Source organism: Zalophus californianus, chromosome 1 (assembly GCF_009762305.2).
Source record: "Zalophus californianus isolate mZalCal1 chromosome 1, mZalCal1.pri.v2, whole genome shotgun sequence".
NCBI classification, from domain to species: Eukaryota; Metazoa; Chordata; class Mammalia; order Carnivora; family Otariidae; genus Zalophus; species Zalophus californianus.
In genome coordinates this window covers 105,779,250-105,806,855 of record NC_045595.1, presented here as the reverse complement: position 1 = coordinate 105,806,855, position 27,606 = coordinate 105,779,250, and the positions used below count along the sequence as shown (strand labels likewise).

The window sequence follows — 27,606 nt, the reverse complement described above, 5'->3', positions numbered from 1 at the left end:
GAGCAGGGCGGGGAGTGTCTCGTCTCCTGTCCATGATGGCACTCGTCCCAGTGTTCTGAATTCCAAAGCCTCCAATATCCAAGGTGCTGATCTCTCAAACAACCCGCTTCTCCTGTTCTCTCTACCTACTAGTTTACCCTCGCCTCAGAAAACAAATAAAACCTTTTAAAACTCTCCACTCACCTAGCAGCAATCTCTCTCTTCCCTTCACAGACATGTTTCTCAAAAGAACAGGTAGCATTATTTCTCCCCATTCTTCATCGCTCCTCAACCCACCTCCATATGGCTTCTCATCCACCACTCAACTGATCATCAATGACCACACTCTTCCCAAAGACAATCCAGCCATCTTCTTACCAGACTTCCCCAAACCACGGGGCACTGCCCACTACTAACTCCTTTTGGAAACTTTCTGCAATACCTAGAGAAGCAGCTTAGCACGGCAGTGCAGACTCTGGATCCAGACTTCTGGGTGTGAATTCCAGCTTTGCCACTTGCTTGCTGTGTGACCTACACCATTTCATCACTAATGCTGCAGCAATTATACTGGTTCCAATCCCATAGGATGGTTCTGAGAACTAAATGACTTAATATAGGTTACAATTTACAACAGTGCTTAGAACACAATAAATGCTATTACTAGGATTATAACAGAATCATAACAATCCTGGGGCACCTGAGTGGCTCAGTCAGTTAAGCGCCTGCCTTTGGCTCAGAACATGATTCCAGAATCCTGGGATTGAGCCCCACGTTAAGCCCTCTGCTCAGTGGGGAGTCTGCTTCTCCCTCTCTCTCTGCCCCTCCCCCATGCTCATGCTCTCTCTCACTCTAATAAATAAAATCTTAAAAAAAAAAAATCCTAATAATCCTATTTTTCTTCTCACTGTCCCTGTCTCTGTAACAGCACTCTCCACTTTCTGTTCTCTCCAGTCTGGCCACACTTTCATGGCTGTCTCCATGGACTTCCCTTCTGCCACCTCTCAGTCACTCAGGCCCCCGGGGTCCACAGGTCACCTCTCACTGCTAATTCTTTGAGTAATCTCACCCCCTCTGGAGGTTTGGGTGAACCTAGCAGCCCTGAGTGACTCAAATCCATACATCTGGCTGGCTGTCTCCTCAACTTCAGAATGAGACATGTAACAACCTCTTGAACATATCCATTTAGTGATGATAAGGGATAAAATAATCCAACACAGTCCAAACACAAACTTACCTAGACTCTCCCAAACTGACTTCTTGGCCTCGTCTCTCTCTCTCTCTCTCTTCCCACCGCCCCCCACCTCACCACTCCCACAGTTCTTCCCTCCACTGTGGCCAAAACAATCCAACTAAACCACACAACCGACCATGTCATTTCCCTGCCTAAAACCCTGCAATGGCATCCCAATCATAAGACACACAGGGAATCTTCTATGCCCTGACCCTTCAACAGGCTTTATGCTTTATGTTCCATAAATACCAACCGGCACACACAATGACTAATAGACCTTCTGGCCCTTTTCACATGCTGTTCCCTCAACCAACCGTTTTTAGCACCTTTTACTTAAAAAAAAAAAAAAAAAAAAAAACTCCTATTATAATAAGCGCTAGTCAGGGCCACTTCCTTCAGAAAGCCTCTCTGAATTCTAGGTTGAACTGAAGTTCCACGGCTCAACTCCCTTAGTCCCCTGTACATCTTCCATCAGCCTTTGCCAACGGTATATGGACACTGTCCATTTACAAGCCTGTCTTCCCCACAAGACAGTAAACGCCACCAGAGTGGAGAATATGTCTTTATGGCCAGCCCTGCCCTGAAGCCCTGTGGTAAAGAGAAGGACACAGTAAGAGCCCAAGAAATATGACCTGAACGCTAACCTGGGAGCTCCTCGAGGACAGGGCTGGATCTCATTCCTGACAGTATCAGCCCAGTGGCCTACATGCTACTGGACATTCAAGGACCGCACAAGCAATGACGCTTGCCAGAGGAACAGAGCCTGATAAGCTACCTGGATTTTAAAGAAACAGAGAGGGATGGCAACCAACTTAAGATGAGGGCTGTGGAAGCTACGGAACACTGCATGGAGGAACGGTCTTTCTAGAAGAGGAGCGAGACAGCGGACTTATCCTCTGGGTTCCCGGAGGGTTTTATCACTGAACTGCTGCATGGCGTACTAAAGGACGACTACAGTAACTTTCTTCTACACAGAAGCAACAGGTCTTCCACAGAGAAATAAAGACATGAGATTTCACTTTGTCAACTACTTGGGTGAGGAAGAAACCGGAGCGTGACATGGAAGTTGAAGGTGCAATTCTCAACTCCGTTGTTTCCTACACTGAATGGTAACAGAAAATAGCACGGACCTGGGACTTACCTGCAGCATACAACTAAGTCCATACACCAGGGGGCCATGCTGTGCACAGGACAGGAAGTCTGAGAAGGCCAGCTGCACGGGGCTCATGACGGGGCCAGGGCCTCCAGGGCTGGGGGCCCCGATGCTTGAGCTGTTTGGTCCTATCATCATGTGGGGCGAGTGCACAGCAAGGAGGCTGGGACTATCGCTCAGCAGCAAGGCAAGACGCCGGGCACAAAAGTAGGCAAGACGACGAGACAGGTAAGCCGACTGAACAAACTCGTCCGAATACTGAGAAGCACAAGGACACCGGGCTTCAGTCACGTCTGATGCTAGTCAGTGAAACAACTATTTTAACACAGGCTTTTTTCATTAAGAAAAAAAAAAAAAAACCCTTCAAAAGTACTGTAGAGACCAGTGCCGTCCACAGAAACAATGCAAGCCACATACTTAAAGTTTTCTAATAGCCATTAAAAAAAATAACAGGCAAGATTAAAAAGAGCAGTGTATTTTCCCTAGCCCATTATATCCAAAATGCTATCATTTCAACAGGTAATCAACACAAAAAGATTTAATGAGATATTATACACTCTTTTCTGGACTAAAGCTGAAATCTGGTGTGCATTTTACACTAAGAGCACGTCTCATATTGCACTTGTCACACTTCCAGGGCTCCAAAGCCACATCTGGCCAGTGGCTACTCCAGCGGACAGCATGGGCACAGACTGTCACAGGGAGGGCACACAGACACTAGCACGGCACAGTCCCCGGGGGGCACCGGGGAGAGGGAAAGAACCACTTTTCACTACATACTCTTGCAGAGCGCTTCAATTATCAAGTTCATGTACTAGTGTTTCAAGAAAACTCTCCTTTTTCTAAACAAATTTTCTCCAAATGACCTAAATTTTAACAGATCTTAGAGCAATCATTAAAATAGGAAGTTCCCGGCCCCAGGGACTCAAAGAACATCAAAAAATACAGAAGACCCTCTAATCCTTAAAAAAAGAGATGATTTGTTTTCACAGAAATCTGTGTGAATCAGGAAACAGTATTTAAAAAGCTATCTGCTTAGCTCAGAGATGGGAGAAATCGGCGGGGGGGGGGGGAGGTGAGAATACTTTAGAAAGACAGGTGGTTAAAAACTACGAACATGGACAACATAAATAATTGGCTTTTGATCACTTCATGCGTTGTAGCATCAAAACATCTTTCCCTTCCATTCCAAAAAGATTTTTTTTCCTCTTCCCCATCCACATACTTAGTCATCCTTATCAGACTCACTTCTTGCCCATAAAAATCAGTGGGCTCAGGGTCATACATACTATACCTGCAGCATTAGTGGTAATAAGAGTTTAAGAAGATCATCATCCATTGGTCTGATCTTTTCTAAAACATCCAAGATCCATGTCAAATATTCATGTTTCTCTAGCATTCCTTCCTTCAATGAACAAAGAAAAGTTACACTGATAACGTTAAAGCAAAACCAATTAACATTCAAAAAAGAGCACTATTACTCTTACTCTTATGCTTAAGTATAATTTTACTATTATTATTTTTGTTGTTGTAGTAAAAATACAGTCTCCTGGATCACAGTCCAAATTCTGAACAAAACAAAGACCCAGTGTGATTCTGTCTGGTTGGTTTAGGGTGGGTATTTTTGCTGTTTTTGCTTTTTTTGGTAATCTGCTTCATTCTAAACTGAAAAAAATTAATTCCTACGAGAAAGGAAATTCAGAAGCTTTCAGATTCCCAGGGCATGTCAAGCGCCTGGCTAGATTTCAGGGGTGTATGAACTTATACTCACAGGAGAAAACTTGTCCAATGGTGCTAATTATGAAGAACAAAAGCCCCCATCATACCAGCGTCTCAGCAAGCAGCTGAAAATCCCATCAGATCTAATGCTCTCCTAATAACCCCTGCCTCTATCCTAAAATGAATTTCAGATACTATAACCTATGTATAAAATATAACCTTAAAAGTCAATATAGTGTCCTAACCGTTAACATAAAGAAATGAAAAAAATTATTAGAAAATAATGTATACATATTCCAACATAACTATACTAAAAGTAGCAACACACCTCAAATTTCCAAAATGCCCCACAGGGGTGGTATAGCCCCTCTTGACATAAGAGCCATTAACATTTTCATCTATTACCTTCATATAAACACACATGCATTCATATAAATACACAATTCTTCTATGACAGTCTATGCATGTATGTATTTAATGTCATGTTCTAGTTTTGTATTATGATTCACATCCTGAAAGAATCTTAAAAACAGAAACAAAAAGATATGTTTTCTGGGAAAGATACATATTTTTATGATCACTGTGGCAACAGGTTTAGTAGTTAATATGAAATCCTACTTTATTCCTAGCAATATTTTCATATCTATTTATCACCAGTGCTCCAACATCAGGATTATCAACAATTTGTGTGAAAATATACTGATAAATTATAGCTTCAGTATTTAAAAGATTACAGTGTCACCACACTGTCATGATATCAAGGCATCTACTTGTTGCTCATTTCTAATTTTTAAAAAGCTTAAAATCAAAGAGTTAAAAGGTTAGTCACAGAAAAAGTTCAATTTAAAATTTTAAGACCTGTGATGTGAACTTTAATAAATTAAAAAAATAGAATTTTGTATTTAAGGCAGAAGAGATGGCAAATGCAAGGTTAAAAAAAAATAAATCTTTCTAAACATGACTTTCAATGGCTACATGATGCCCATCCTCAGGATGTTTTTGTGTATTTACCCATACCCTTATTTCTGCACAATTTCTTCACGTTTCAGAATATGTCCAATTAAAATATAATAAACTTTTAAATTTAAACATTAATGTCCCAATTAAATTCATCTGTTTAGGACCCAACTGCCTCCTATAAAGGAGATACGGATTTCAGCGTTCCCAATACATAAAGTAATCCTTCCAAAAATATTAAGCACGCTGAGAGACACTTTTTTCAAAGATGCAGACTAAATCCGCAGCTCAATAAAAGTCATAAAGGCTCAGAGAAGGTACCAAGGTAGTCCTCTGCTAAATGGAACTAGGATTTATAAGATGGTTTTTAACTGACTTAAAACTAACAATGCTACTTCCCAAAGAACCGGGCTTTTTCCTACTTTGAACTCTTAGAAAAAGTCACTTACAACCTGGAAATTATAAAGTTCTAAGGGGACAATTTTGAAACCACACATCCTTTTTACCCCCTTCCTCTCTGAACAAGATAGCAGGTAGTGAGTGAAAGTCTCTGCTAGTCATATAACTTCAGCCGAACACACTTCTCCCTCCTTGCTAGGAAGAGGCAAATAATAGCACAAGCGCCCTCTTCTGGTCAATATGATTTACATCAGCTTGTCCGAAGAGCATTCAGTCCTTGCTCCGTGCCCTTACTCATCCTCCCAACTGTATTTTAAACTGTCCCTGAGCCAAATTAAGACGACCCTTCTATGGAGAAACTAAGCCCTAATGGAGATCGAGGAGATAGGAAGCACCAACACAAATATTTTTTTGAATAATCGTAATAATCGTATCCAAATTTTTCAAAATAAGAGGTTTGGAAGGGATATTTAATAGAGAAATTACCAAAAAATTAACAGCATTAAAAGAGCTAAGATCTGGGGCACCTGGGTGGCTTGGCCATTGGGCGTCTGCCTTCGGCTCGGGTCATGATCCCAGGGTCCTGGGATCGAGCCCCACATCGGGCTCCCTGCTCAGCAGGAAGCCTGCTTCTCCCTCTCCCACTCCCCCTGATTGTGTTCCCGCTCTCGCTAACTCTCTGTCAAATAAATAAAATTAAAAAAAAAAAAAAAAGCTAAGATCACTGAAAGCTGGAGATCAATATATAGAAGCAGGGGCTGTCATCTCGGGGGAAAGGTGGTTACCATGAATACAACTCAAGGTGAGAAATGTCAGACTTTCTCTGAATGTATTTGGTTCATATAAAGATAGCACTTAAACTGTAAGGACTTCTCTCTCTTCTTAAAAGCATGCTGTAGGGCCTTCAGGCTCTTGAGAAGGTTACCTGGAACATGTGAAAGGCCAGCTTCTCATTGTACTCCCACTGCTTCATGGCCTGTTCCACATCCGGTGGCACCGGGACAGGAGCATCCCCCGCGCTGGAAGCCACGTGGTAGAAGTCGGAAATCTTGGCCAGCTGCTCTCGAAGATATCTGGTAGATATCTGTGTCCACTCTGCATTAAAAACAAACAAACAAGTCTAAATTTCCAGACATGATGAATATAAGAATTAACGTTTTCTCCCCACTTTCTGATTAGCTTAAGGATGTACATATAAAACAAACATCTATTACAGAAAAGTGGTTTTGGCACGTGCAAGCATTGTACAAAAAAGCACACCCACCCCAGTAAGACAACGTGGACGGCCCTCCACAGCCCACAGGAAGGTTGGCCAGCTCTTGGGTGGAAAAGGCAGCTCTCCCCATGTGTCTCTGTGACTCTTAACGGAGGAGGAGAAGATGCCTGCACTTGAGTTATGTGCATTTCGTGATGTTCCACATTATGCTAACAACAGCATAAAAAAATTTCAAAGCCACAAGCAGGAAACAGAGGAGGTGAGCACCTCAAAAAATTTCAGTTCTACTTCAAAGCAATTCAAAATCCTCCAAATGCAGCTCTCCAAGTTGGATTTCAAACATGCCTCATTAAGATTTGTTCCATTTTTGCCCGTCTGTAAGTGGCATTCACCACGGGCTGGCCCATGACAGCATTCTGACCTGCACTCCCCTTCCTCACACCTGCTAAAAACACCAGCACGGCTGCCTCTTGGACAACCATCTGGACCTTCAATTATTTTACTCTCCTCAACCAACACATGATACCTCAGAACCCAAATCAGAAAGAGTAGTGAACAACAAAAGGTAGGAGACTGGAAAGGAAATAGAAAAGTACCATTACAAAAAAAAAAAAAAAAATCACTAAAAATATTCAAAAATGTCTGCCAGAGGGGCACAAATTAAATCAGTGTGTTGCCTCTGGCAACCATGAGGTATGTGATGCCAACTTTAGCCCATTCTGTGGATAAAAATGTAATAATTGCATGTTCACAGCCAAATTTCCCCAAGGATTAGCGAAACAGCATTTCAGAAGAAACCACCCTACTAAAACATTACCACACAATGCTATTTTCCCATTATCCTGGCAACTGGCTCTCCCACCTTATTTTTAAAGGAACCTACTTTGACAAAAGTAAGAGCAGAAACCTAACATCTGTTGGGGATTCAGGGTTTTGTTCTTATTCTTTAAGTACTCTTAAAAGTATTTGACAACAGTACCCAGAGAGAACTACTGTTAAGTCTTGGTCTAAACCACTTATTCTCACTGTGTCTTTTTTAAAATCAAAATTCAAACGCACATGTTAAACTCTAGTAATAAGCAAGTGCAAAAAGATGAACAGATACTAGGTCAACATTCTGTTCCTAATATTGTTCTTCAGAAAGCACAACCAATAACAGATATTATCATTAAAATTAATCTATCGCCATTAAAAACAACAGTAAATTATCAGTGTCATCATCTTCTGGTGCCCCCGGTTATGGACTAATAGTCTCATGACACTTGTTTAACAAAACAAAATGCCAACCATCAGATGGGACAAGTTTAGCTTAGCTATAATAAGCAAAAACAAAAATAACAAGGATCCAAATCCTAGCTTTTGTGTGCCAAGCCTTGCTATCAACTCACTCTCAGTATGGTACCATCCTCAATACCCCCACAGAATATTTTAGCCTCAAGAGCTAAAAATAACACACACATTCACACACCCCTACTTTGTCCAGGGTATATTTTCTTTTTAAGATTGTTTCTTAAAATATGGAAGAAATATATGTTCACTACAGAAAATGTACAATGCAAATATGAAAAGAAAAACATCTGTAATCTCCTCACTCATAATTAAATATTTTAATATTTGTCTTTTCAGGTTTTTTTTTTCCTTTATATGTGCTGGAATGTTTATATAAACATATGCATTTCTTTAAAAAAATATGCTGAATAGGACATTCCACAATCCAAATGCCTTTGGGGATTCAAATGGAATGCAAATGTAGCCCTCTTAAGTAGTGTGTTTTAACTTTATTTAACTGGCATTAAATTATATCAATCAGGGAGATTCAGAGGTCTGGGACATAAGGCAGTCTAGAGAGGATTCGTTTAAAAAATTAGGATGCACACAAAATTTTCATTAAAAATTAAAAAGAGAGGGGCGCCTGGGTGGCTCAGTTGTTAAGCGTCTGCCTTCGGCTCAGGTCATGATCCCAGGGTCCTGGGATAGAGCCCCACATCGGGCTCCCTGCTCTGCAGGAAGCCTGCTTCTCCCTCTCCCACTCCCTCTGCTTGTGTTCCCTCTCTCGCTAGGTCTCTGTCAAATAAATAAATAAATAAATTCTTTAAAAAAAAATTAAAAACAGAAAATTGCAAATGGCCACCAGTACACTACCCCTTAAAATTATTTGGATTCACTGGCCCACCCCCTCCTGCTTAGTTATGGCTGAGAATGAAGCTGAGCCCTGGGGGCAGCAGTGGCAGGACCCAGGGGAGTTTCTACCAAATGCCAGTCGCTTCAGTCCCTCCCTCCAGATCCTGATTTAACTGGTCTGGAGTAAGGGGCCCAGTTTTGGGTGATGAAAAGAAAATAGGAATCAGAGGGAAGATGGTGGGGATGAAGGGAATATTCAAAGGTGGAGAAGATGCAAACCGTGATCAAGGAGGCCACTGGGCAGGGAGCGCAGCTCTCCATTCAAGTAGCTCTGAGGATACAGCCACATCATTTGTAGTTCACTGATACCGAGAACTTCAGGGCCATTGAAGGCAGATGATCAGATAGTTTATGCACATAAACATCACTGAGAGTGGTGTCAGGGGCCAGGACTGAAAAGAATGACTGGTCCCTTTGACAAAACTCCCCCTAGCTCCCTGAATCCTCTGGCCACTATTGCCTAACCCCCCAAGACAGAAGGGGTTTCAGACGTCATGCAGCTCAATCTAGCATTTTCTAGATCCAGGCACAGCAGGCTTATGCAAGGCCCCACAGCTAGACCTGAAGTACACCATCCGGTGTGAGATGCCCCACTCTAGTACATGAAAACACATAAATCGATAAACACATAAAGGTGAGAACAGAGATGTGCCAAGTTACATTAAAGATGATCCTCCTGGGCCTAGAATACCTGCAGTATTAAAAAGAAAACTGGGAGGAGCCCAGCAGAGGAGTAACATCCACCCTGGGGGCAGACACAGAACATGCCAAGTGCAGCGGGGCTCACGGAGAAGACATCCTGGCTGGGGCACATGAGTAAAGAACACCACAGGGCTGCATTTAGTGATTTTGGTAGAATGAACTTTGGAATAGGATGGCCCTGGTGCAAATTCTCATTCTGCTACTCAGCTGTGTGATATGAAAAATGGTGTCTAACTTCTGCTAAGTCTCAATTTCCTCCTCTGCAATAGGAATCTCTCTCTCTCTCTCTCTCTCTCTCTCTCTCTCTCTCTCACACACACACACACACACACACACACACACACGAGTTACTGTAAGGATGAGTTACTTAGCATGATGTATGCAATGCAGAAATTGATCAACATGTGGTAGCTATCAACACCACATGATCGGGATGAAGAGTTTTTTGAAAGGAAGCTAAAGGTTAGGTCTTGACTGTCAGAGGACAGCACCTGTTGTCACTGATGTTAGACCCTGCCTCTGCTGCAGCAAGCTGCCAATGCCTAACATAATGCTCTGGATAAGTATTTATGAAATCAATCCATGTCAGTTTCACGATTCCAAAACCTTCAATGGATATGCAATCCTTCATGAATTAAGACCAAACTCCTTACTTAGGACTTAAAATCATTTCAAATACTACCTACCATTAAGTAACTTCAGTTGCTTTCTCTCTGACTCTCGGACTTATAATGCTCTTTATCTACCGTACCTTCTCTACTCACCTGTGTTCACTTGTGAGAATTTTTCTGGACCCAATTCAAATGTCAAATCGAATATGTAGCCTTCTTTGGTTTCTGGACACCAACCCACCACCTAAAGGGGCTCTCCCTCTGTTCTCAGATATATCACAATTTCCTCTTTCATCTCCATAAAACTAAGCCTTACATAGTCAACATCTAAGTACTGACTTGAATCAATACACTATAAGATGCTCCCAAAATAACCACTAAATCAAGTCACTCCCCAATTATTCTGCCTCTCAAATCTTCCTACAAACATCTTTGCTTTCTAGTTTAAACTCATCACTGCATACCTAGCTTTCAAACACCATCTAGGAAATGCCAAATCCCCTCTCTAGCATGCTCTGTCTTTATTACAGACAATGCAACTAGAAGCACCTGCTAGTCAATGCACTACAAAGGCCCCGTGCAAACCGTGAACTTTCAACTCTCTTTAATAAACTTTCAATAAATACATATGTGTGTCCTTTAATTTTGTGAGGCTCATCTTCCCAGCCAAAGTCTTTCCTCTGATATCAAATCAAGCGGGAACTCACTCTGTAAAATAAATCCAATAGAGATTGTTTAAAAACTTCCACCAGTCCCACAGAGTTAGGTGCACATTTTTAAGGTGATCCACTTGATAAAGAACTTTAGTCAAAGAGGACAGCCTCCTTGAAGGAGAAACCTATATCCTAGAAAATTCTTCCTAGCTACACCACTATAATAAAAATTCTTGCCTCTGCACAGGGAGAGCAACCTGCTTCTCGGAACTATAAGACGTAGAGGATTTCATCAGCCTGACTGGTGCAGACTGAAAGGTGGGGAGAAAACACTTCAGTGCATGCAAGACACAAGCACATTCCACCTCTAAATATGCAGTAAGAATGATTGGAAGATTTTCCACCATTTTTCTCACTTTTTTGTTGTTGTTAAAATGCTTTCTTGATCAAAGGATGCCATCAATAAAGTGAAAAGACAACCTACAAATTGGGAGAAAGTATTTGCAAATCATGTATCTGATAAGAGACTTGGATCTAGACTATATAAGGAACTATTACAACTTGATAATAAAAAATGGGCAAATGATCTGAACAGACATTTCTCCAAGAAGATAAACAAATGGCCAATAAGCAGATGAAAAGATGCTCAACATCATTAGCTACCAGGAAAATAGATACCACTAGGGCAATTATAAACAAAAAGACAAATAGTAACTAATAGCGTTGAGGATGTGTATGAACTAGAATCTTCATGTATTGCTGGTGGGAATGTAAAATGATATAGCCACTGTGGAAAACAGTTTAGCATTTCTTCAAAAAGTTAAATGTAGGGGCGCCTGGGTGGCTCAGTCATTAAGTGTCTGCCTTCAGCTCAGGTCATGATCCCAGGGTCCTGGGATCGAGAGCCCCGCATTGGGCTCCCTGCTCTGCGGGAGGCCTGCTTCTCCCTCTACCTTTGTCCCTCCCCCTGCTCTCACTCTCAAATAAATAAAATCCTTAAAAAAAAAAAAAAGTTAAACATAGAATTACCATAAAACCCATCAAATCCACAACTAGTTATATTCCCAAAACAAAGGAAAGCACACGTCCACACAAAGATTTATAAACCAATGTTCACAGCAGCATGATTCACAATAGCCAAAAAGTGAAAGCAATCCAAATGCTCATCAACTGGTGAATGGATAAATGAAATACGTTATATGTACACAACAGAATACCATTTGGTCATGAGAAGAAATGAATGGAACGACTGACACATACTATAGCATGGATGAACCCTGAAAACATTATGCTAACTGCAAGAAGGCAGCTTCAAAGGACCACATATTTATATGAAATATTGAGAATAGGCAAATCTAGATTTATATTACCTAAAGCAGAGGGGAAGTTAGGGTAAATGGGGGAGCAACTAGTAATGGGTACAGGATGTAAGAGTAATAAAAATGTTCTAAGATGTGGCCATGGCAAGAGTACACAACAGGAGGGGCACCTGGGTGGCTCAGATGGTTAAGCAGCTGCTTTCAGCCCAGGTCATGATCCCAGGGTCCTGGGATCGAGCCCTGTGTGGAGCTCCCTGCTCAGTGGGGAGCCTGCTTCTCCCTCTCTCTCTGCCTGCCACTCCTCCTGCTTGTGCTCTGTCAAATAAATAAAAAAAATCTTAAAAAAAAAAAAAAGGAATACACAATAGGGCAAAGACAATCTCTTCAATAAATGATCTGGTAAAACTGGACAGCTACATGCAAAAGTATGAAACTGGAACACTTCTAACACCACACACAAAATAAACTCAAAATGGATTAAAGACCTAAACATGAGACCTAAAACCACAAAACTCTTAGAAGAGAACACAGGCAGTAATCTCTTTGACATCGGCTATAGCAACATTTTTTTAGCTAGGTTCCCTGAGGCAAGGGAAACAAAAGCAAAAATAAACTACTGGGACTTCATCAAAATTAAAAGCTTCTGGACAGCAAAGGAAACCATCAACAAATCAAAAAGACAACCTAGGGAATGGGAGAAGATATTAGCAAATGACATATCTGATAAAGGGGTAGTATCCAAAAGAAATAAAAAACTTACACAACTCAACAGCAAAAAAAAAAATCTGATTTAAAAATGGGCAGAGAATATAGACATTTCTCAAGAAGACATACAGACGATCAACATACACATGAAAAGATGCTCAACATCACTCATAACTAACGTAACATTGTATGTCAACTATATGCAAAAAAAAAATTTTCAAGACTTTATTTTTAAGTAATCTCTACACCCAACATGGGGCTCGAACTTACAACCCCGAGTTCAAGAGTCTCATGCTCCACTGACTGAGCAAGCCAAACACCCCCAAATAAAAATTTAATAAAAATTTAAAAATAAAATAGGGGCCATGGTTTCACAACTCTGTGAACACACTAACCACTAACATACACTTTGAGTTGTAAAGTATATTAATATCTCAATACAGTTATTATATAATTTTTTATTTTTTATATTTTTTACATAATTTTTAAATGTTTTCTTCAAATACTTTACTATCAGTAAGAAATCACCTGCATTTCATGAAGTAAAAGACTATCCCACACTGATAAAAAGTAATCCACTGAGAGGTGATATGATTTTGAGGGGGTGGGAGCAGGGAGGAGGAAAAGAGGCAGAAATAAGAGTGTCCATGTGTTAATGGTTAAACCTGGGTGGGAACAGTAATAGGGACTTAATTCTTCTGTATATGTTTGAAATTTCCATAATAAAGGGCTTTAAAAAGTTAGTCAGTTGTATCCTATAAAATGATTCACAGAAAACCTGAAATTCCCTATTCAGCCACTATTCACTTGGGGAATGGAGGGGGGGGAATCAGCATGCTGATTGGCAGCCTGGATAAAGAAGAGCCCAAATGAAACCCGCTGTCTCAGTGCGAGACCGACGGAGTCAGCCCAATGGCTGGAATGTTGTGTTCTGCTGAATGGTCAGTTGGTGAAATCAGGCCCTCTGGCTGGAGAGCAGGAAAAACGGGCGGGGGGGGGGGGAGAGGGGGGAGGTGGGGGGAATGGCAGGGGGGGAGAGACAGTAGAAATGCTGTGGTGATAAAGTATGACATTTTTTTCATGCTTTAAAAAAGTTCTCCTCTAACACAGATTTACCAGTAGAATACTGATGTTTTGTGGCAAATACCCAATACCTGTTTTTGTCTGGATGAATAATTTTACTATGTTATTTTTAACAGGCTATTTCTCTCTGGTTTTATTTACTGAGCGATGATATTAAGTACTCTTAACTATAAGAACAAGGTGACTAGTCAAGATAGAATAAAACCATTTAGCTGCAAACATTAAATGCCTACCCTGGGCCAGAAGCTCCCCTGCGGTCTGAGGCTACAAACGGTGAAGAGAAAGCAGCCCCTACTTGGGGCAATTCATCCTCGAGTCAGGGAGACACAGGGACACAGAGATTGACAGCAGTGAGGTTAAGCACTCTGACACACCACGGGACACAGGTGAGGAAGCAAGTGGACACTGTAGCCAAGTCTTGAGGGACGGTTCAAAGGAGTTCCACACACACAAACAGCAGTGTGCAACGTGCCAGGTAATGAGGGCGCCAGAAAGGCAGAGGGAGAAAGGGCCAGTGAGGCTAGGTAGGTGGCCCAGGCCTGAGGTCCTCAAGTGCTAGTGCATGAGATGACCACCAGAGGGCGCTGGTTAAACACACAGCTATAGGCTCCGACTGCAGAGATTGCAACCCCTGAAGTCTGCATTAGTACCGGCAGCCGAGACGACTCCGACCCTGGCAGTGACAAGCTATGGAGTTGGTCTTTCATCACAAATGATTAAAAGCTACTGAAGGATTTTAAGCAAAGGAATAATAAGATCAGATACGTAAATTAAGACCCTCTTAGATAATTGTAAGGGAGACGAAAGAAGACTATAAAGTCCAGTGGGGAGATGAGCAAGGAGGGAACAAAGAGACAGGTAAAATGGTAACCAACCCAACCCTGGAAAGAAGGAGAGACAGGGGCAAGGCAGCGTCCGGATTTCTCAGCGGGGTGGTGAGCCGGTCCTGGTGCCATCGACTGAGATGTGGAATTGGGAGTCTGAGCAGGGGAAGGCGCTGAGTTCGGTCTGTTTTTAGTAACTTTTTAATTCAACTTTGTACAGTTTTAACAGATATTACACAAAGATCTGATGTATCCTTTACCTACCTTCCCCAAATGCTAACATCTTGCAAAACTACAGTACAGTATCACAACCAGGATACTGGCATTGACACAATCCACTGATCTTACTGGGGTTTCTGAGTTCAACACTTGAATTTTAGGTGTCAGAGAGGTGTCATGGGAAAACATGTCCAGGGGCAGGTGGATACACAGGTCTGACACTCAGAAAAAGGGTCAGGGTAAAGACACAGGTATGGGGACCGTTCTCTTCTATGATTTCAATGCCTTAAAGAATGTGATGATGACAACAGAAGTACCCAGCAGACACAGTCCAGGGATAGGCAGGTTTATTCTGCACAGTCGGAGTACTGGTTGTGCCCTCACTGAATACCCAGCCCACCCCATCTAAGCTCCCAGCATATGTTAACTCGCTTGGTGGTGGTGAAGAGCATAGGCTGTGAAGTCAGATGACATGGCTCCTGCCCGGCCCCAATCACTTGTCAGTTTTGGGATCTTGAGCAAGTCACTCAACCTCCAGGTGCCTCGGTTACTTGTCTATAACACAGGGCTGATAAGTGTACTTAAACTATAGGGTTATTTTGAGAATTAAGTGAGCTATATAACATGCTTAGAACTGTGGTGCATGCCCAGGAGAAAGCACACACACATGATTTCCAGGCCCCGGCAGACAGGAGCCCACACATAGGAAGGAAGTCACCTTAGGGAAAGTAGGCTCTCAATGGCCGAGGCAAAGAAGACAGGTAAGGAGGATTGGCTGCTGTGGAAAAGTCTGTATGGGTGTCAGTCAGGGTGGGAGTGAGCTAAAGGAAAATGGACAGAAGTTCCTTCCTCTCTGAAGTTCAAGGAAGAATGGGCAATACTCCAAAAAAAGATAAGGACCATTACAAGGCAATATATAAATAACTGCACAGTTGTGTGACAGTTAATGCTTAGTGATTTCAGGATAAAAAGAGACCAGACTGGCCAACAAAGGAAATGGGTGGCAAGGTCTCGGGCAGGGAAAGGAGGAAGAGGGGCTGACAGGGGAGGGCTGGTAGGAGCAAGAATTGCATCCCTAGGAAGCAAGTCAACTCCTAACCGCGCCTTTCTTCATCCTAGGTGCTAGGGAGTATCTCATACCTGAGGAGAAGAGCATTTGGCACCTTCCCTGGTTTGGCCCTCTGGCCGTCAGGTCTCCAGTTTGTTTCCATGCTGATGTATACAATGCTAACTGGTGCATTTAGGGATTTCTCCAGTGGTCCTTTTTCCCTATCAGCCCCATACCAGCATCTGAAGCCAAGGCTCTTGGCAACCACAGAATCCAATTTTAGCCCCTAGAACAAGGCTTTCTTATTCAACACATCAATCACCCCACTAACTTCTCGGCACAAGGACAGCTTCAGGGGTTTCCTCCTAACAGACGGGCACATACAAAACATCTGCCACAACAGGCTCAACTCCTTCTCAGGGGCATGACAGAGTTGTCTGAAATTAATGCTGTGATTATCATATAGTAAGTTTCACGAAGCTTTTCAGATTCCTGCATTACCTGAATGAGCAGCAGTCCTGGCCATGGTGAGATATTCTTAACATGGAGTAACAGGCACATTATTTTTACAAGTATTAAACTGGTGCATTTAATTAACCCCTTAAGACAGGTCCCCACAGCCTTACACATCTGAGACCAAGCCTGGAGTTTTATTGCCCCAGGGGAGGAAAGCTAGAGCAACACAACAGACTCTGTGAGGAAACCACAGCTGCGCTTCCCTAAGTAGAGAACATACCTCTGTGCACAACTACAACTTCACACGTAAAGGAGTGGCTCCCCGAGGACCTGGGTGGGAGGAGAAAGGGGGGTGACTGGAGAAAGACATCCGCTGCCAGCACAGTGGAGGCGTCAGGACTACTTAAATTATGACACAGGACATTTCATTATCATCACTCCGCTCCCCGCTTCTGCTAGCAAGGAAGTGGTGGAAAGCCCTGATCACTTACGGAGCAAGATAAACTACATTTTCTTTGTGCACTCTGCATTGGAATTGAGTTCCATGATCAGCTTGGCTTGAGTCAAGTCTCTGCAGTAAAAGCACCGTGTTGACTACTTAAGTCTTAAATGCAGTTGCTGTGAAGTCTGTACTTCTGAACAAGCTTTAGACAGATAAGAGTCTTTCATTAGAGCACAAATACAAAAACTACAGACATCATATTGTCAAATAACCGTGTAAAGTAACTCTAGACCAAAAAGCTCTAAAACATAAATATGCTAACCCATGGCACAGATCAAGCAGACCCAACCCCATTATCCTCTCCTCCAGAACTCACCTGGCCGCCTTTTTCTGGAGACCAAAGACTGATGATGCATGATATATTCATGTAACGAAATCCACTCACGTCAGCTGTGTTACTTTCACAGAGACACTCCAACGGGTAATGTACTGACCTGGACTTAATATGTTTTCTATCCTGTCAATATATTCCAGATATCCCTTCGCTCCCAGACAATGGTGAGCTGAAACGGATTTAGAACCACTTATTCCAGGGATTTCATTTCAAAGACTATATATACTTCATCTGAAAATGACTCTGAAACTTAACATCTTAAAAAAAAGAGAGAGAGAGAGAGAGAGAGAGAAAGAAAAGAGCGTTTCTATTCATTATGGAATTAACATTCCAGTGCAGACTGCAAAACACAAAAAGATCTAGCTTTCGTAAGTCATCACAAAGTTAGTAGCCCGGAACACTTTAAAAGAACAGGGCCACTATATGCCCAATATGGAACAGGCACCGATTTTCTTAAAGGAACATAAGAACATACATGAAAGACATACATACAAATATATTTCAGAAGATACACAAGCAACTAGTAACAATTCCCTTGGAAGTGTGTGATGTGACGGCTGAGAAACAACAGACTTTACTATCCTCTTTGAACACTGTGTGTTATGGATAAGCTACTAAAAAAAACAATTTCATCTCACACAAGCTGTTTTTTCTTAAAATTCCATTATGCTTTAAGCAATCGACCTGCAAGATGCACAACAAATAAAAACTCATTAAACAATGAGCCTTCTGAAACACCTTCACACCTCACCCCAACACCACTCCCCACCCCAGTTCCACAGTCACCCCTCAATCCATATGAGCAAACCAGACCCAGAACCAGAAGTCCAGGATAGAATTCCTAGTTTTCTCACTTGCCCTGGATTTTCTTACCCTAATTTGTAAGCTGGAGATACCCAAATACCTGGGAAGATTTCATGGGGAGTGCCCCAAATGAAAATACAGGTTTTCAGTCTATAAACTACAAAAACTTCTAACAGATATTTTTGTTGCATAATACATTCCAAGTGTAAATGTACATGCATATACCAATAGCCATGAAGAACAAAGAACTACAATATTAATTAAACTGGGATTCCGATTAGCATTTTCTCATAGAAGATGATTAGTTATTTCAAGCAGGAATCAATACCAAAACTGACTAGAAAACAGAGAAACTGCTGAGTGGCAATGGTTCTTAACAGTAAATCCAAGACTAGGTAATTCCCCAAACCAACAAAACCAGAAGAAATGACAGCAGAAAAGACCAAGCAAATACAGCACACAGATCTAGAAACCTAACTCGTTTGCTCCCAGCTTGCCAGGAAGGAAGACAATTATCTAAGACCAAGAAATACATTTGAAGATGCAATAAAAAACAAAAACTTTCCTAATTTTTACTTAAAAGGCTAGACTTCTTTAAGGCCCAGCTCATATTTCACTCCTTCAGAAAACCTTCCCTAATTTTTCATCTCCCATCATTTCCTATATGATTACAGGTAATTATGTACTGCCGATTGCTCTCTGCTTTAGGGATGCATCTTCTCTCCACAAAAAAGGCAGACAGCACAGCCCCCACTTGGTTAAAATTCTCCACAGCATCTACCCCAATGCATAAAATCTTAATAAACCTCTTTTCTTATTGAAGTGAAATATAAATTTTTTTAGTGCATTTTTCTAAGAAACTCAAAAGGATTCATGGGCAGACATTACCTTTAATTTCATCAAAAACTTAATGATCATACACACACACACACACACACACACACACACAAACCACCAGGACCACTAACACACATTAGCATCCGAACTTGAAACAGGCTGTAACACTTTACTTTGGAAAAAGCTGACATAGGTTTGCACAGAGCAAGGATAAGTAATGCAGAGTTACACTGCAGCATATTAAACTTGATTAGAACTTTTTAAAGTAAACATAAATTCAAAAATTAAAAATAGTTTAATGTTAAATGAAACTGTTAAAGATAAATTGGAAATAAGAATATAAACTCCAGAAGCGCCCGGATGGCTCAGTCGTTAAGCATCTGCCTTCGGCTCAGGTCATGATCCCAGGGTCCTGGAATCAAGACCCGCGAAGGGCTCCCTGCTCAGCAGGAAGCCTGCTTCTCCCTCTCCCACTCCCCCTGCTTGTGTTCTCTCTCTCGCTGTGTCTCTTTCTGTCAAATAAATAAATAAAATCTTTAAAAAAGAAAAAAATATATAAACTCCAATACGTATGCACAACATACACAGATATCTATGTCTCCATCCATCCACTGACAGAGCTTAGATGCCATACATCCTAGTACCGATGAGCACCTTCAGCATCCAGATCTTGCTTTCTAAATACTGTTTCCCCATTAGAAAGAAGTACAGCTCCTTAGAGAAATAACTATCTGCAGATCTGAGGCAGAAAAAGTATAAGATAAGCCTGGGACGTCTTTTTGTGCCAAAAAACAAGATAGTGTTCTAAGACAAAAAGGTGTCATGTCAAAAAGGATACAAAAAGCTTGAAACTTCTTCTACTGGCCAAATTTTTGGACAATCTGAACACTAAAATGAAGAATGAATGTAATTAGCTGTAAAATACTGAACGAATAAAAATCCATGAGCCCATCACAATGACCAAAGATAATTTTTTTAAATAAGAAAAAAAAATACAGAAACTCGTTTACCACCACTAACCATATAATTACAGCAATTCTTACTCTGAAGATTGATAGTCAAAGGAAAGGAATTTAACATTTACTCTGCTTCTTTTATAAAGAATTACAATTTATCACAGTTGATGAGAGAAAGCTCATTTTTATGTGAGAATGCCAACATCTAGCCGTCCCCCCAAAAAATGATTTGGGGCTTGATTCATCAATAGATGCTAAAACTTTTAGGTGAATTACTGGGGAAGAGGAGAGTGGCAGGTGCCAAAGTCATAGCCCACAGGCCCCAATCCTTGCAGTACAGAATTTTTTATCCAGGTAGCCGCCAGAGCTACCCCACCAATTAAAACCTACTTTTCAGGCCTATGTATAGCATAAATTTAAATTACACTTATACAAGCACTTCTGTCCAATCTTCAGGGTTATTGTCACAGTAAGCAAAGCAGATAGCTCTTTTATGACAAATGAGATACGAGGAACACTGTAAAGATGTGGAGGCAATCTTGACTTGAAACTAAAAGCTTGTCCCTAGAGTCAAAAAAAGTTAGTACTGCAGTCTTCAGGGACCCAAAGTGAAAGTAAGCTGGTTGGCTTAGATAAGAAACCAGACTGTCAATTACGTATTCAGCAGGGCTTATTTTTGTAGCTCGAATGTGAGTATGTCACAAATTAATTACCCAGTGTGCAAGAAGGGTAGCTACTTCTTCCCTGTGTTTTGGGGGCAATCAGGATAGTGGTTCCGAGAGGACAGTCAACCAAGAAAATTCTCTCCTCCATCACAAATGCCTGACCCAGCAAAATCTCAGGGGTACAGGGGAAACAACTGGGGGTAAACAGAGCAGCTCCCTGGGGAGTTTAACCACGAAGCATTTTAAGCTTCTTCTAATCTATCTGTAGCCCCCCAAAAGCCTTCATGCCCGTGATATGTCTTGTCACTTTTCACCATATTGAACACCCAACAATTCCTAGCCAAAATTAGAACTGTTCCTCTTGCAAGCAATTTCATCTTTCTCCAGTTTCTACAGCACCCTGGACTTTGCTATGCTCGGCCTGTACCCCATGGCACCTATAAGAATAAGGGTTCTGATTCCTCTGATGCTGCCCACAACCCTGACATCCTGCAGCCTGTTCCCTGCCAGCACCTTTCTTCCCAGCGATGCTTCTTGCCTCCAAGGGGCCCAGACCCACACCACCCCTTCCCCCTAGCAACCACCGCATCACAGCAAGGAGGAAAGACCAAATACCTAGTGAGTCCAGCTTCATTTGTACTGGCAGTTACTTTTTTTTTTTTTTTTTTTAAGATTTGAGAGAGAAAGAATGCTTGAGCACGGGGTGGGAAGGGCAGAGGGAGAGAAAGTCTCAAGCAGACTCTGCTGAGCGCAGAGCCCGATCTCTCGATCCAAGCTGAAACCAAGAGTCGGATGCTCCACCAAGTGCACCCCCCAGGAGCCCCAGCAGTTACTTAACTTCTAAGGCTCAGGTGTCTTGTATACATAATGGAGTAACAGAACCCACAGAGCAAGCTTATTATGATTACAGATAGTGTCTGTAAACTTCTCAGCACAATACACATATAACTAATAAATACTGGCTAGTTATGATGTAATAAATACTGGCTAGCAATTGTAGCAACTAGTTAGAGTCTACATTTACTGCCCATTTACTATGTGGTGCCAGGAACTGTTTTAAACCCTTTAGAAACCTGACTCATTTCATCCCTAGAAAGTACTGCCAATTATAATTATCCCCATGTTATAGACAAGAAACTTAGGATAAGTGTTATAACAATAATAGTACTAAGAAGTCCTTTCCTGGCTGCCCACCATCCCCCAGACAGAACTCATGGACCCCTTAGCACACAAGGCTCCTCACAGCCTTTTATCACCACCCCACTGATAACTAATGCATCAGATGAGAAAAATCCTGGCAGTTCCACAAGTCTAACTCTTCGATGACCCTGTTTCTCTGCAGACACCATCTTTTCGCCAGAAGTGCCCTTCCCTACACAACATCCCCCAACTCTGTCAAAACACTTCTTTCAAAACGGTATTCAAACGTCACTTGCTCTGTGGAGCTCCATGGGCTTCCTGTCCTTGGGACTCCGTCCGCCGTTAATTCATTTCACGATTAGCTCTTCCTTCCTTTTCTGATACTTGGGATTGTTTGGCTATATGCCCCACCCCAAGCATGAACACCCAGAGGGCAGTGACTACATTCTGTCTGTCCCCACTGACCAGCAGTGTCTAGCACAGGCTTCCAAACCTACTTTGGACATGTATGCTGAGGGGCTTTGTGCACCCACCTGCACATCGATGCCCTCATCTGTGAAATGGGAATATAGTATCTCTCTCACAGAGTATCTGAATAAATCAGAAAATAAAACATACAAGGAATCTAGGAAACGGTTACTAAGAAATGGGAGATGTGGTATCACGGTACACCACAGGAATCCTGGGAGACGTGGGGAGGAATGGACTGTTCTCACACAAGCCAACAGGAAACCCAGCTATGGGGTCCAACAGTAAAGGGATGAGGTATGCCCATGGCTGAAAAGCTCCCTCAAGTAACAGAGATCATGTTCACAGCACACATCCAGAGCTGATTCAATCAAAGCCTGGAAGAAGCACCATGTTCCTGTGCCCTACAGTGAGGGGCATTCCAGAATTGCTCAAGAAATGCGAACAGCTACCATGACAGCAAACATGGTAGGAAGCTCCACAGTTATAATCAGTTGGCTTAGCAACAACAGGACTTCTCACAGGGAACATTCCTACAAATAAATGTACAAAGTCTGCGTTATTTACTCTACAGTCGTATCTCCTAATCTGTTTAAACACTTTCCTTCATTTCCTAACTCTAAGTTTTACTTTTTTAAGTACTAGCTAGCCCATTTTAAAAGTTTTTCTCTAGGGAGATCAAAATATCTTAAGACAACTAAACAACCTTGTTTTAAAAACAAAACTTCACTCAACTCTAAAATATATCTGAAACCCACTACACGTTATATGTGTGGGGTTCTTTCCCTTGAGTCTGTAACACTCACCTATTGGATAGCATTTTCCAAACATCCTCTCTACCTATAACATCTTATTTTTGGGGTCTCATAAGGACTGAGAATTATAACCCCTTCCTCTCAGCTGCCCTAATTTCACCTCTACTTTAAAATCTCTGCCCTGGTGTTACAATTTGTCCAAGGCAAGTATTTCTTTACCTGCCTTGAAATGACACAGGAAACCTCACCTAGAAACCTAAGGCCTCTCTCACTTTTCTCACTTTGGGGTACACACTTCACTGGGGAGGTCTTTGCCTGCTGCAAGCTCCCCAGGGCAGCAACCCATTTAATCCACAGTTTAGATCTGTAACTGTCTGGATAATGACAGTGACAATCTCTGTGTTGCTACATTTAAAGAATTTACACAACGGGGCCTGCTCCCTTGTTGCTGTTAGCCCACTTAACTTTAGGAAAAACTCTCTTCAATAAAATCAAACAGCAGTGCTTTATAGCTCGTTCCAACATTGAATGTGGGAACTGAAAATAAAACATATGTTTCTATTACAAAGGAATAAAGACCATTTCTACCAAAAACACTTTACCAGTCCTAGGAACAATCATTAAGACTACAGAAGTCATAAAACCACTGCCAGGAAAAGGTGACACTTGATAGTCAATCTTGCCCCAAATGTGCTGAATGATTCTTTTCACCATCAAAGCCAGAACATAGAACCTATTACTGCAAGTTAATCTTCTGAAGTGTATGCAATTTAATCCAATTCAACACATATATATGTGTGTGTGTGTAGTTGCTTGGCTGTATAGCTTGCTTGGAGTGTGAAACTTGCTACCTTATGGCTAGGTCTACACAGCCAAATGCTTCCAAATGCACTGTATAATTTGCTTAAAGAAGCTGAAGAAAGTGCTGAAGACAAAGCAGAGAGTGAGAGGTATCAGGTGTAACAGGGTGATAGAAAACCAAGATCAGATCACTGAAACCATGCACTCTCTGCAGATAGTAAAAACAGTACACTACATGTGCATTCTAAAACACATGTAAGAATACAGAAAAATGAATTAGATATCTACATAAATTAGCTATTAACTACAAAGGGTAAAACAGTGACTTTGTAGTGAAGAAACATGGGAGACACCACCTTACCCAAAAGATCTAAGTTATCACCACCAGTATTGGGACAATGTAACATGGTGTCCTGAGAGGCTTACAGCATCGCTTCCATGGCATTCCTACCAAAAGTACATAACCTGAATCTAGTCATGAGGAAATGAACAAAAGCAAACCAAGAGACATCTTACAAAATAGCTGGTCTAACCCCTCTAAAAATATCAAGAAAAACAAAGGCCAAAGAACTGTTCTTCATTACAAGAAGACTAAAAAGACATGAAATTCAAGGCAACATGGATTGGATTGGATTGGATTGGATCAAGGCTGAGAAGACTGCTGTTTGGAGAGACTAAGGATTCTGCTTTAAGTCAACAGTCACTTAGTAGCAGAGCTGGGATGAGTAAAGCCCAAGCTCTTTCTGATTTGCTAGACCTAAGAGGTTAGGGGTCAAGTCCCAAAATTCATGCATTTTTTAAAATATTTTTATTTTTAGCTTTAAGCATTTTTAGGTCAAAGTTTTTATACTCTACCATGAAAAATGGTATATTAGGCACTTGATCTTCTTGGATTTGACATTCACACTTAGAAATACACATGAATAGGGGCACCTGGGTGGCTCAGTCGTTAGGCGTCTGCCTTCGGCTCAGGTCATGATCTCAGGGTCCTGGGATCAAGCCCCGCATTGGGTTCCCTGCTCCGTGGGAAGCCTGCTTCTCCCTCTCCCACTCCCCCTGCTTGTGTTCCCTCTCTCGCTGTGTCTCTGTCAAATAAATAAAATCTTAAAAAGGAAAAAAAAAAAAAATACACATGAATAGAGGCACTTGGGTGGCTCAGTCAGTTAAGCGACCAACTCTTGCTTTCGGCTCAGGTCATGATCTCAGGGTCATGGAATCAAGCCCTGCATTGGGCTCCACACTGGTTATGGAGCCTGCTTAGTATTCTCTCTCCCTCTCTGTACCCACTCCACCCCCCAGTTGTGCTCTCTCTTATTAAAAAAAAAAAAAAAGAAAAAAACACATGGATAATCATAAAGACCAATGAGCTGTAATACTCTATAAACAGTCAAAAAACAGATTCACCTGTGTTATGTGTCTTATGAAAGAAAACACAGCTAGTAGATGAACTTAATCAACCATCTGTCATGGTTGTGCACATAATAAAAATTTTAGCTCTGGGGGAAATGTAGAAAATAATTCCCCCTCCCAACCGACTGGTTACACTAGTAAAAAAATTAATGGTAAAAGTAATGAATGCAGGAAGTCTCTGATGTTCTAACCTCAAAACTGGAGCTAGGCTTCCTTCCATTTGGTAGAGGAAATCATATGGTTCTGGTGATACATTCCTAACTGAGATTCCTAAAAACTCTATCTACATGTTCTTTGCAAATGATGAGGGTCTATCAGACTTTTATTTGTCCTAAAATTATATTTCATTGGGCAGAATCATTCCTGTATGATCACCTTTTCCCCTTTCTTATAACAGTTAAAATCAGATTAAACTGAACATCAGGGAAAACACTGACAGAACAAGTTACAAAACCATGAAAAGAACCTAAGAAAAGGAGGAGTAGTCTATATAGTTGGTGATGCTACAAGTTTCAAGGATTATGAACTGGGACAAATACACACACGCTTCAGGCCTCATTATTCATTTATCTTAAAAATTACTGACCACCTCTGTATGCCGGGTACTCTCCTAGGAGATTTAGTACGGAACAAATCTGACAAAGTTTCTCACGGAGAAATGTTATAGTCGGGAGTAAGTGTACATTAAGTAATCAAAAAATTAACTTAAGATATAACATGGTAGGTGGTACTAAGAGTTATGAAGAATAATAAGGCAGGACAAGACGACAGAGCGACAGAGAGGACATTTTGGCTGGAGTGTTCTGAGAAGGCTTCTCGTAGGAAGTGCCATCCGAGCTAACACACAGTGTGTGGAGGCGGCAGGCTCAAGGCTGGAAGGAGAGGCCGCCATGTGTGCCGACTGCTCGTGCTGGCGGAGGCACGTATCTGAGTGAGGCGCAGCTGCCAGGTGAGGATTCAGCATAAGAGTGTGGCATGAGTTAGGTTCTAGCAGGAAGCTCTCATTAGAGAAGAACAAAAACAAGATCAGCTAGAGGCCGGTCCAACAGCACGGGCAAAGGTGGAGGTGGTGGTTCAAACCAGAGGACTAGCAGCAGTGGGAGGAGGAAGACATTCTCGGATTGGGATTCGATTTTCAAAGTAAAGCTGACAGGATTGCTGAGGAGCTGAATGTAGAATTTTGAGAGAAAGATAAAAGGCTAGAATGGCAATAGGGCTTCTACCCTTAGCCTCCCAGTGACTACATATAACATTTAGTAAGAAGACTGAAGAAAGAAGAAGGAAGGTTAGGGATGGCGAGAAATCAAGACTTTGGTTGTATATACTAGGTTTCAGATGCCCATTAGTCATCAAAGTAGAGGTAGCTAGTATAAGCAACTAGACATCCAGACCCCGGAGAGAAGTATTAACAAACGCTCTAGCTTGCTCACCCATGCTTGCTCTCTTGCACTCTCGAGGCATGGGCACGCACGCGCACGCTCTCTCTCTCTCCATACATCTATCTATCTATATATAGATAGATGGATAGATAGATAGATGTATGTGAATCACATATATGTGTTTTTGCGTATGAATGAAGAAAAGTTCAAGAAGGAAAATATGAAGAAGAGTGAAGAGAAACTTGACCATTTACTGTATGTATTTTGGCACTATTTGCAAATATTTTAATAAGAATGTAGAACTTCTGTAATTTAAAAAGGAGGCATTTCTTTTGTCTCCCCCTATAAAAAAATAAGCTGGTGAAAACAATCCGAAGTATGGAGTTAACAAGACTGCTACCAAAACAGCACTCAGAGATAACCACTGTTCACTTTGTAGATACTTTTCCCTATACACTTAAATATATACACAATACAGTTTTGTTCTGTTTTGAAGTACAGTTCACCTTTGTTTTAGCAAACCTGAACTCAAAAAGTGGCAGCCATGGAGTCCAGCCATGTTTTCAGTTTTGTTTTGATTAACTTTCCATGCTTTTAGAGTGGGCTCCACTGACCAGTTCACCAGGACCACCTACCACTCCCAGCCACCTCACAGCCTGACTCACTTATTTAGGAGACGCTGCCTGGTTATCTGAGGACATTTGCACTTTCTGCCCTGCTTCTCAGAGCCTTATAGCTGGGGTCTCCCTTATGAAATCATAAGCATGTTTCCATTTCATAAAGAATTATTTGTAAACCTAATATTTAAGTGGACATCTTTACATATAATCCTCTGTGCATATTTCTAACATCTTTACATATAATCCTCTGTGCATATTTCTAATGGAGAATCCAGTCTTTTATTAAGCATGTTTTAGCACCACCTCAAGGAGTCACTGTCTAGCCACCAAAAGAGTGAAGACGGACTAAAAACAGTTTACCTTCAGTTCTTTCAACAAATACCTACCATGATCATGGGCCAGTGCATGTGGGAGGGAGGGGTGAGAGACACAGCACTTTTTAAAGATAATTTCAAATAGTGAAACATGCTGTGAATAAAA

The 27,606-nt window shown here is 41.5% G+C and overlaps 1 protein-coding gene across 4 annotated transcripts in view; it reads right to left on the bottom strand.

The window, feature by feature from the left end:
* Positions 1 to 27,606, bottom strand: part of MED12L (mediator complex subunit 12L) — a 316,798-nt gene that overhangs the window by 246,230 nt on the left and 42,962 nt on the right. For all 4 annotated transcript variants that reach the window (XM_027583927.2, XM_027583929.2, XM_035727727.1 and 1 more), the window contains 3 exons: positions 6,364 to 6,533; positions 3,658 to 3,768; positions 2,352 to 2,621 (listed from right to left, as the gene is read on the bottom strand). In XM_027583927.2, coding sequence (XP_027439728.1) covers positions 2,352 to 2,621; positions 3,658 to 3,768; positions 6,364 to 6,533 — 551 coding nt within the window. The remainder of the gene's footprint in view (positions 1 to 2,351; positions 2,622 to 3,657; positions 3,769 to 6,363; positions 6,534 to 27,606) is intronic.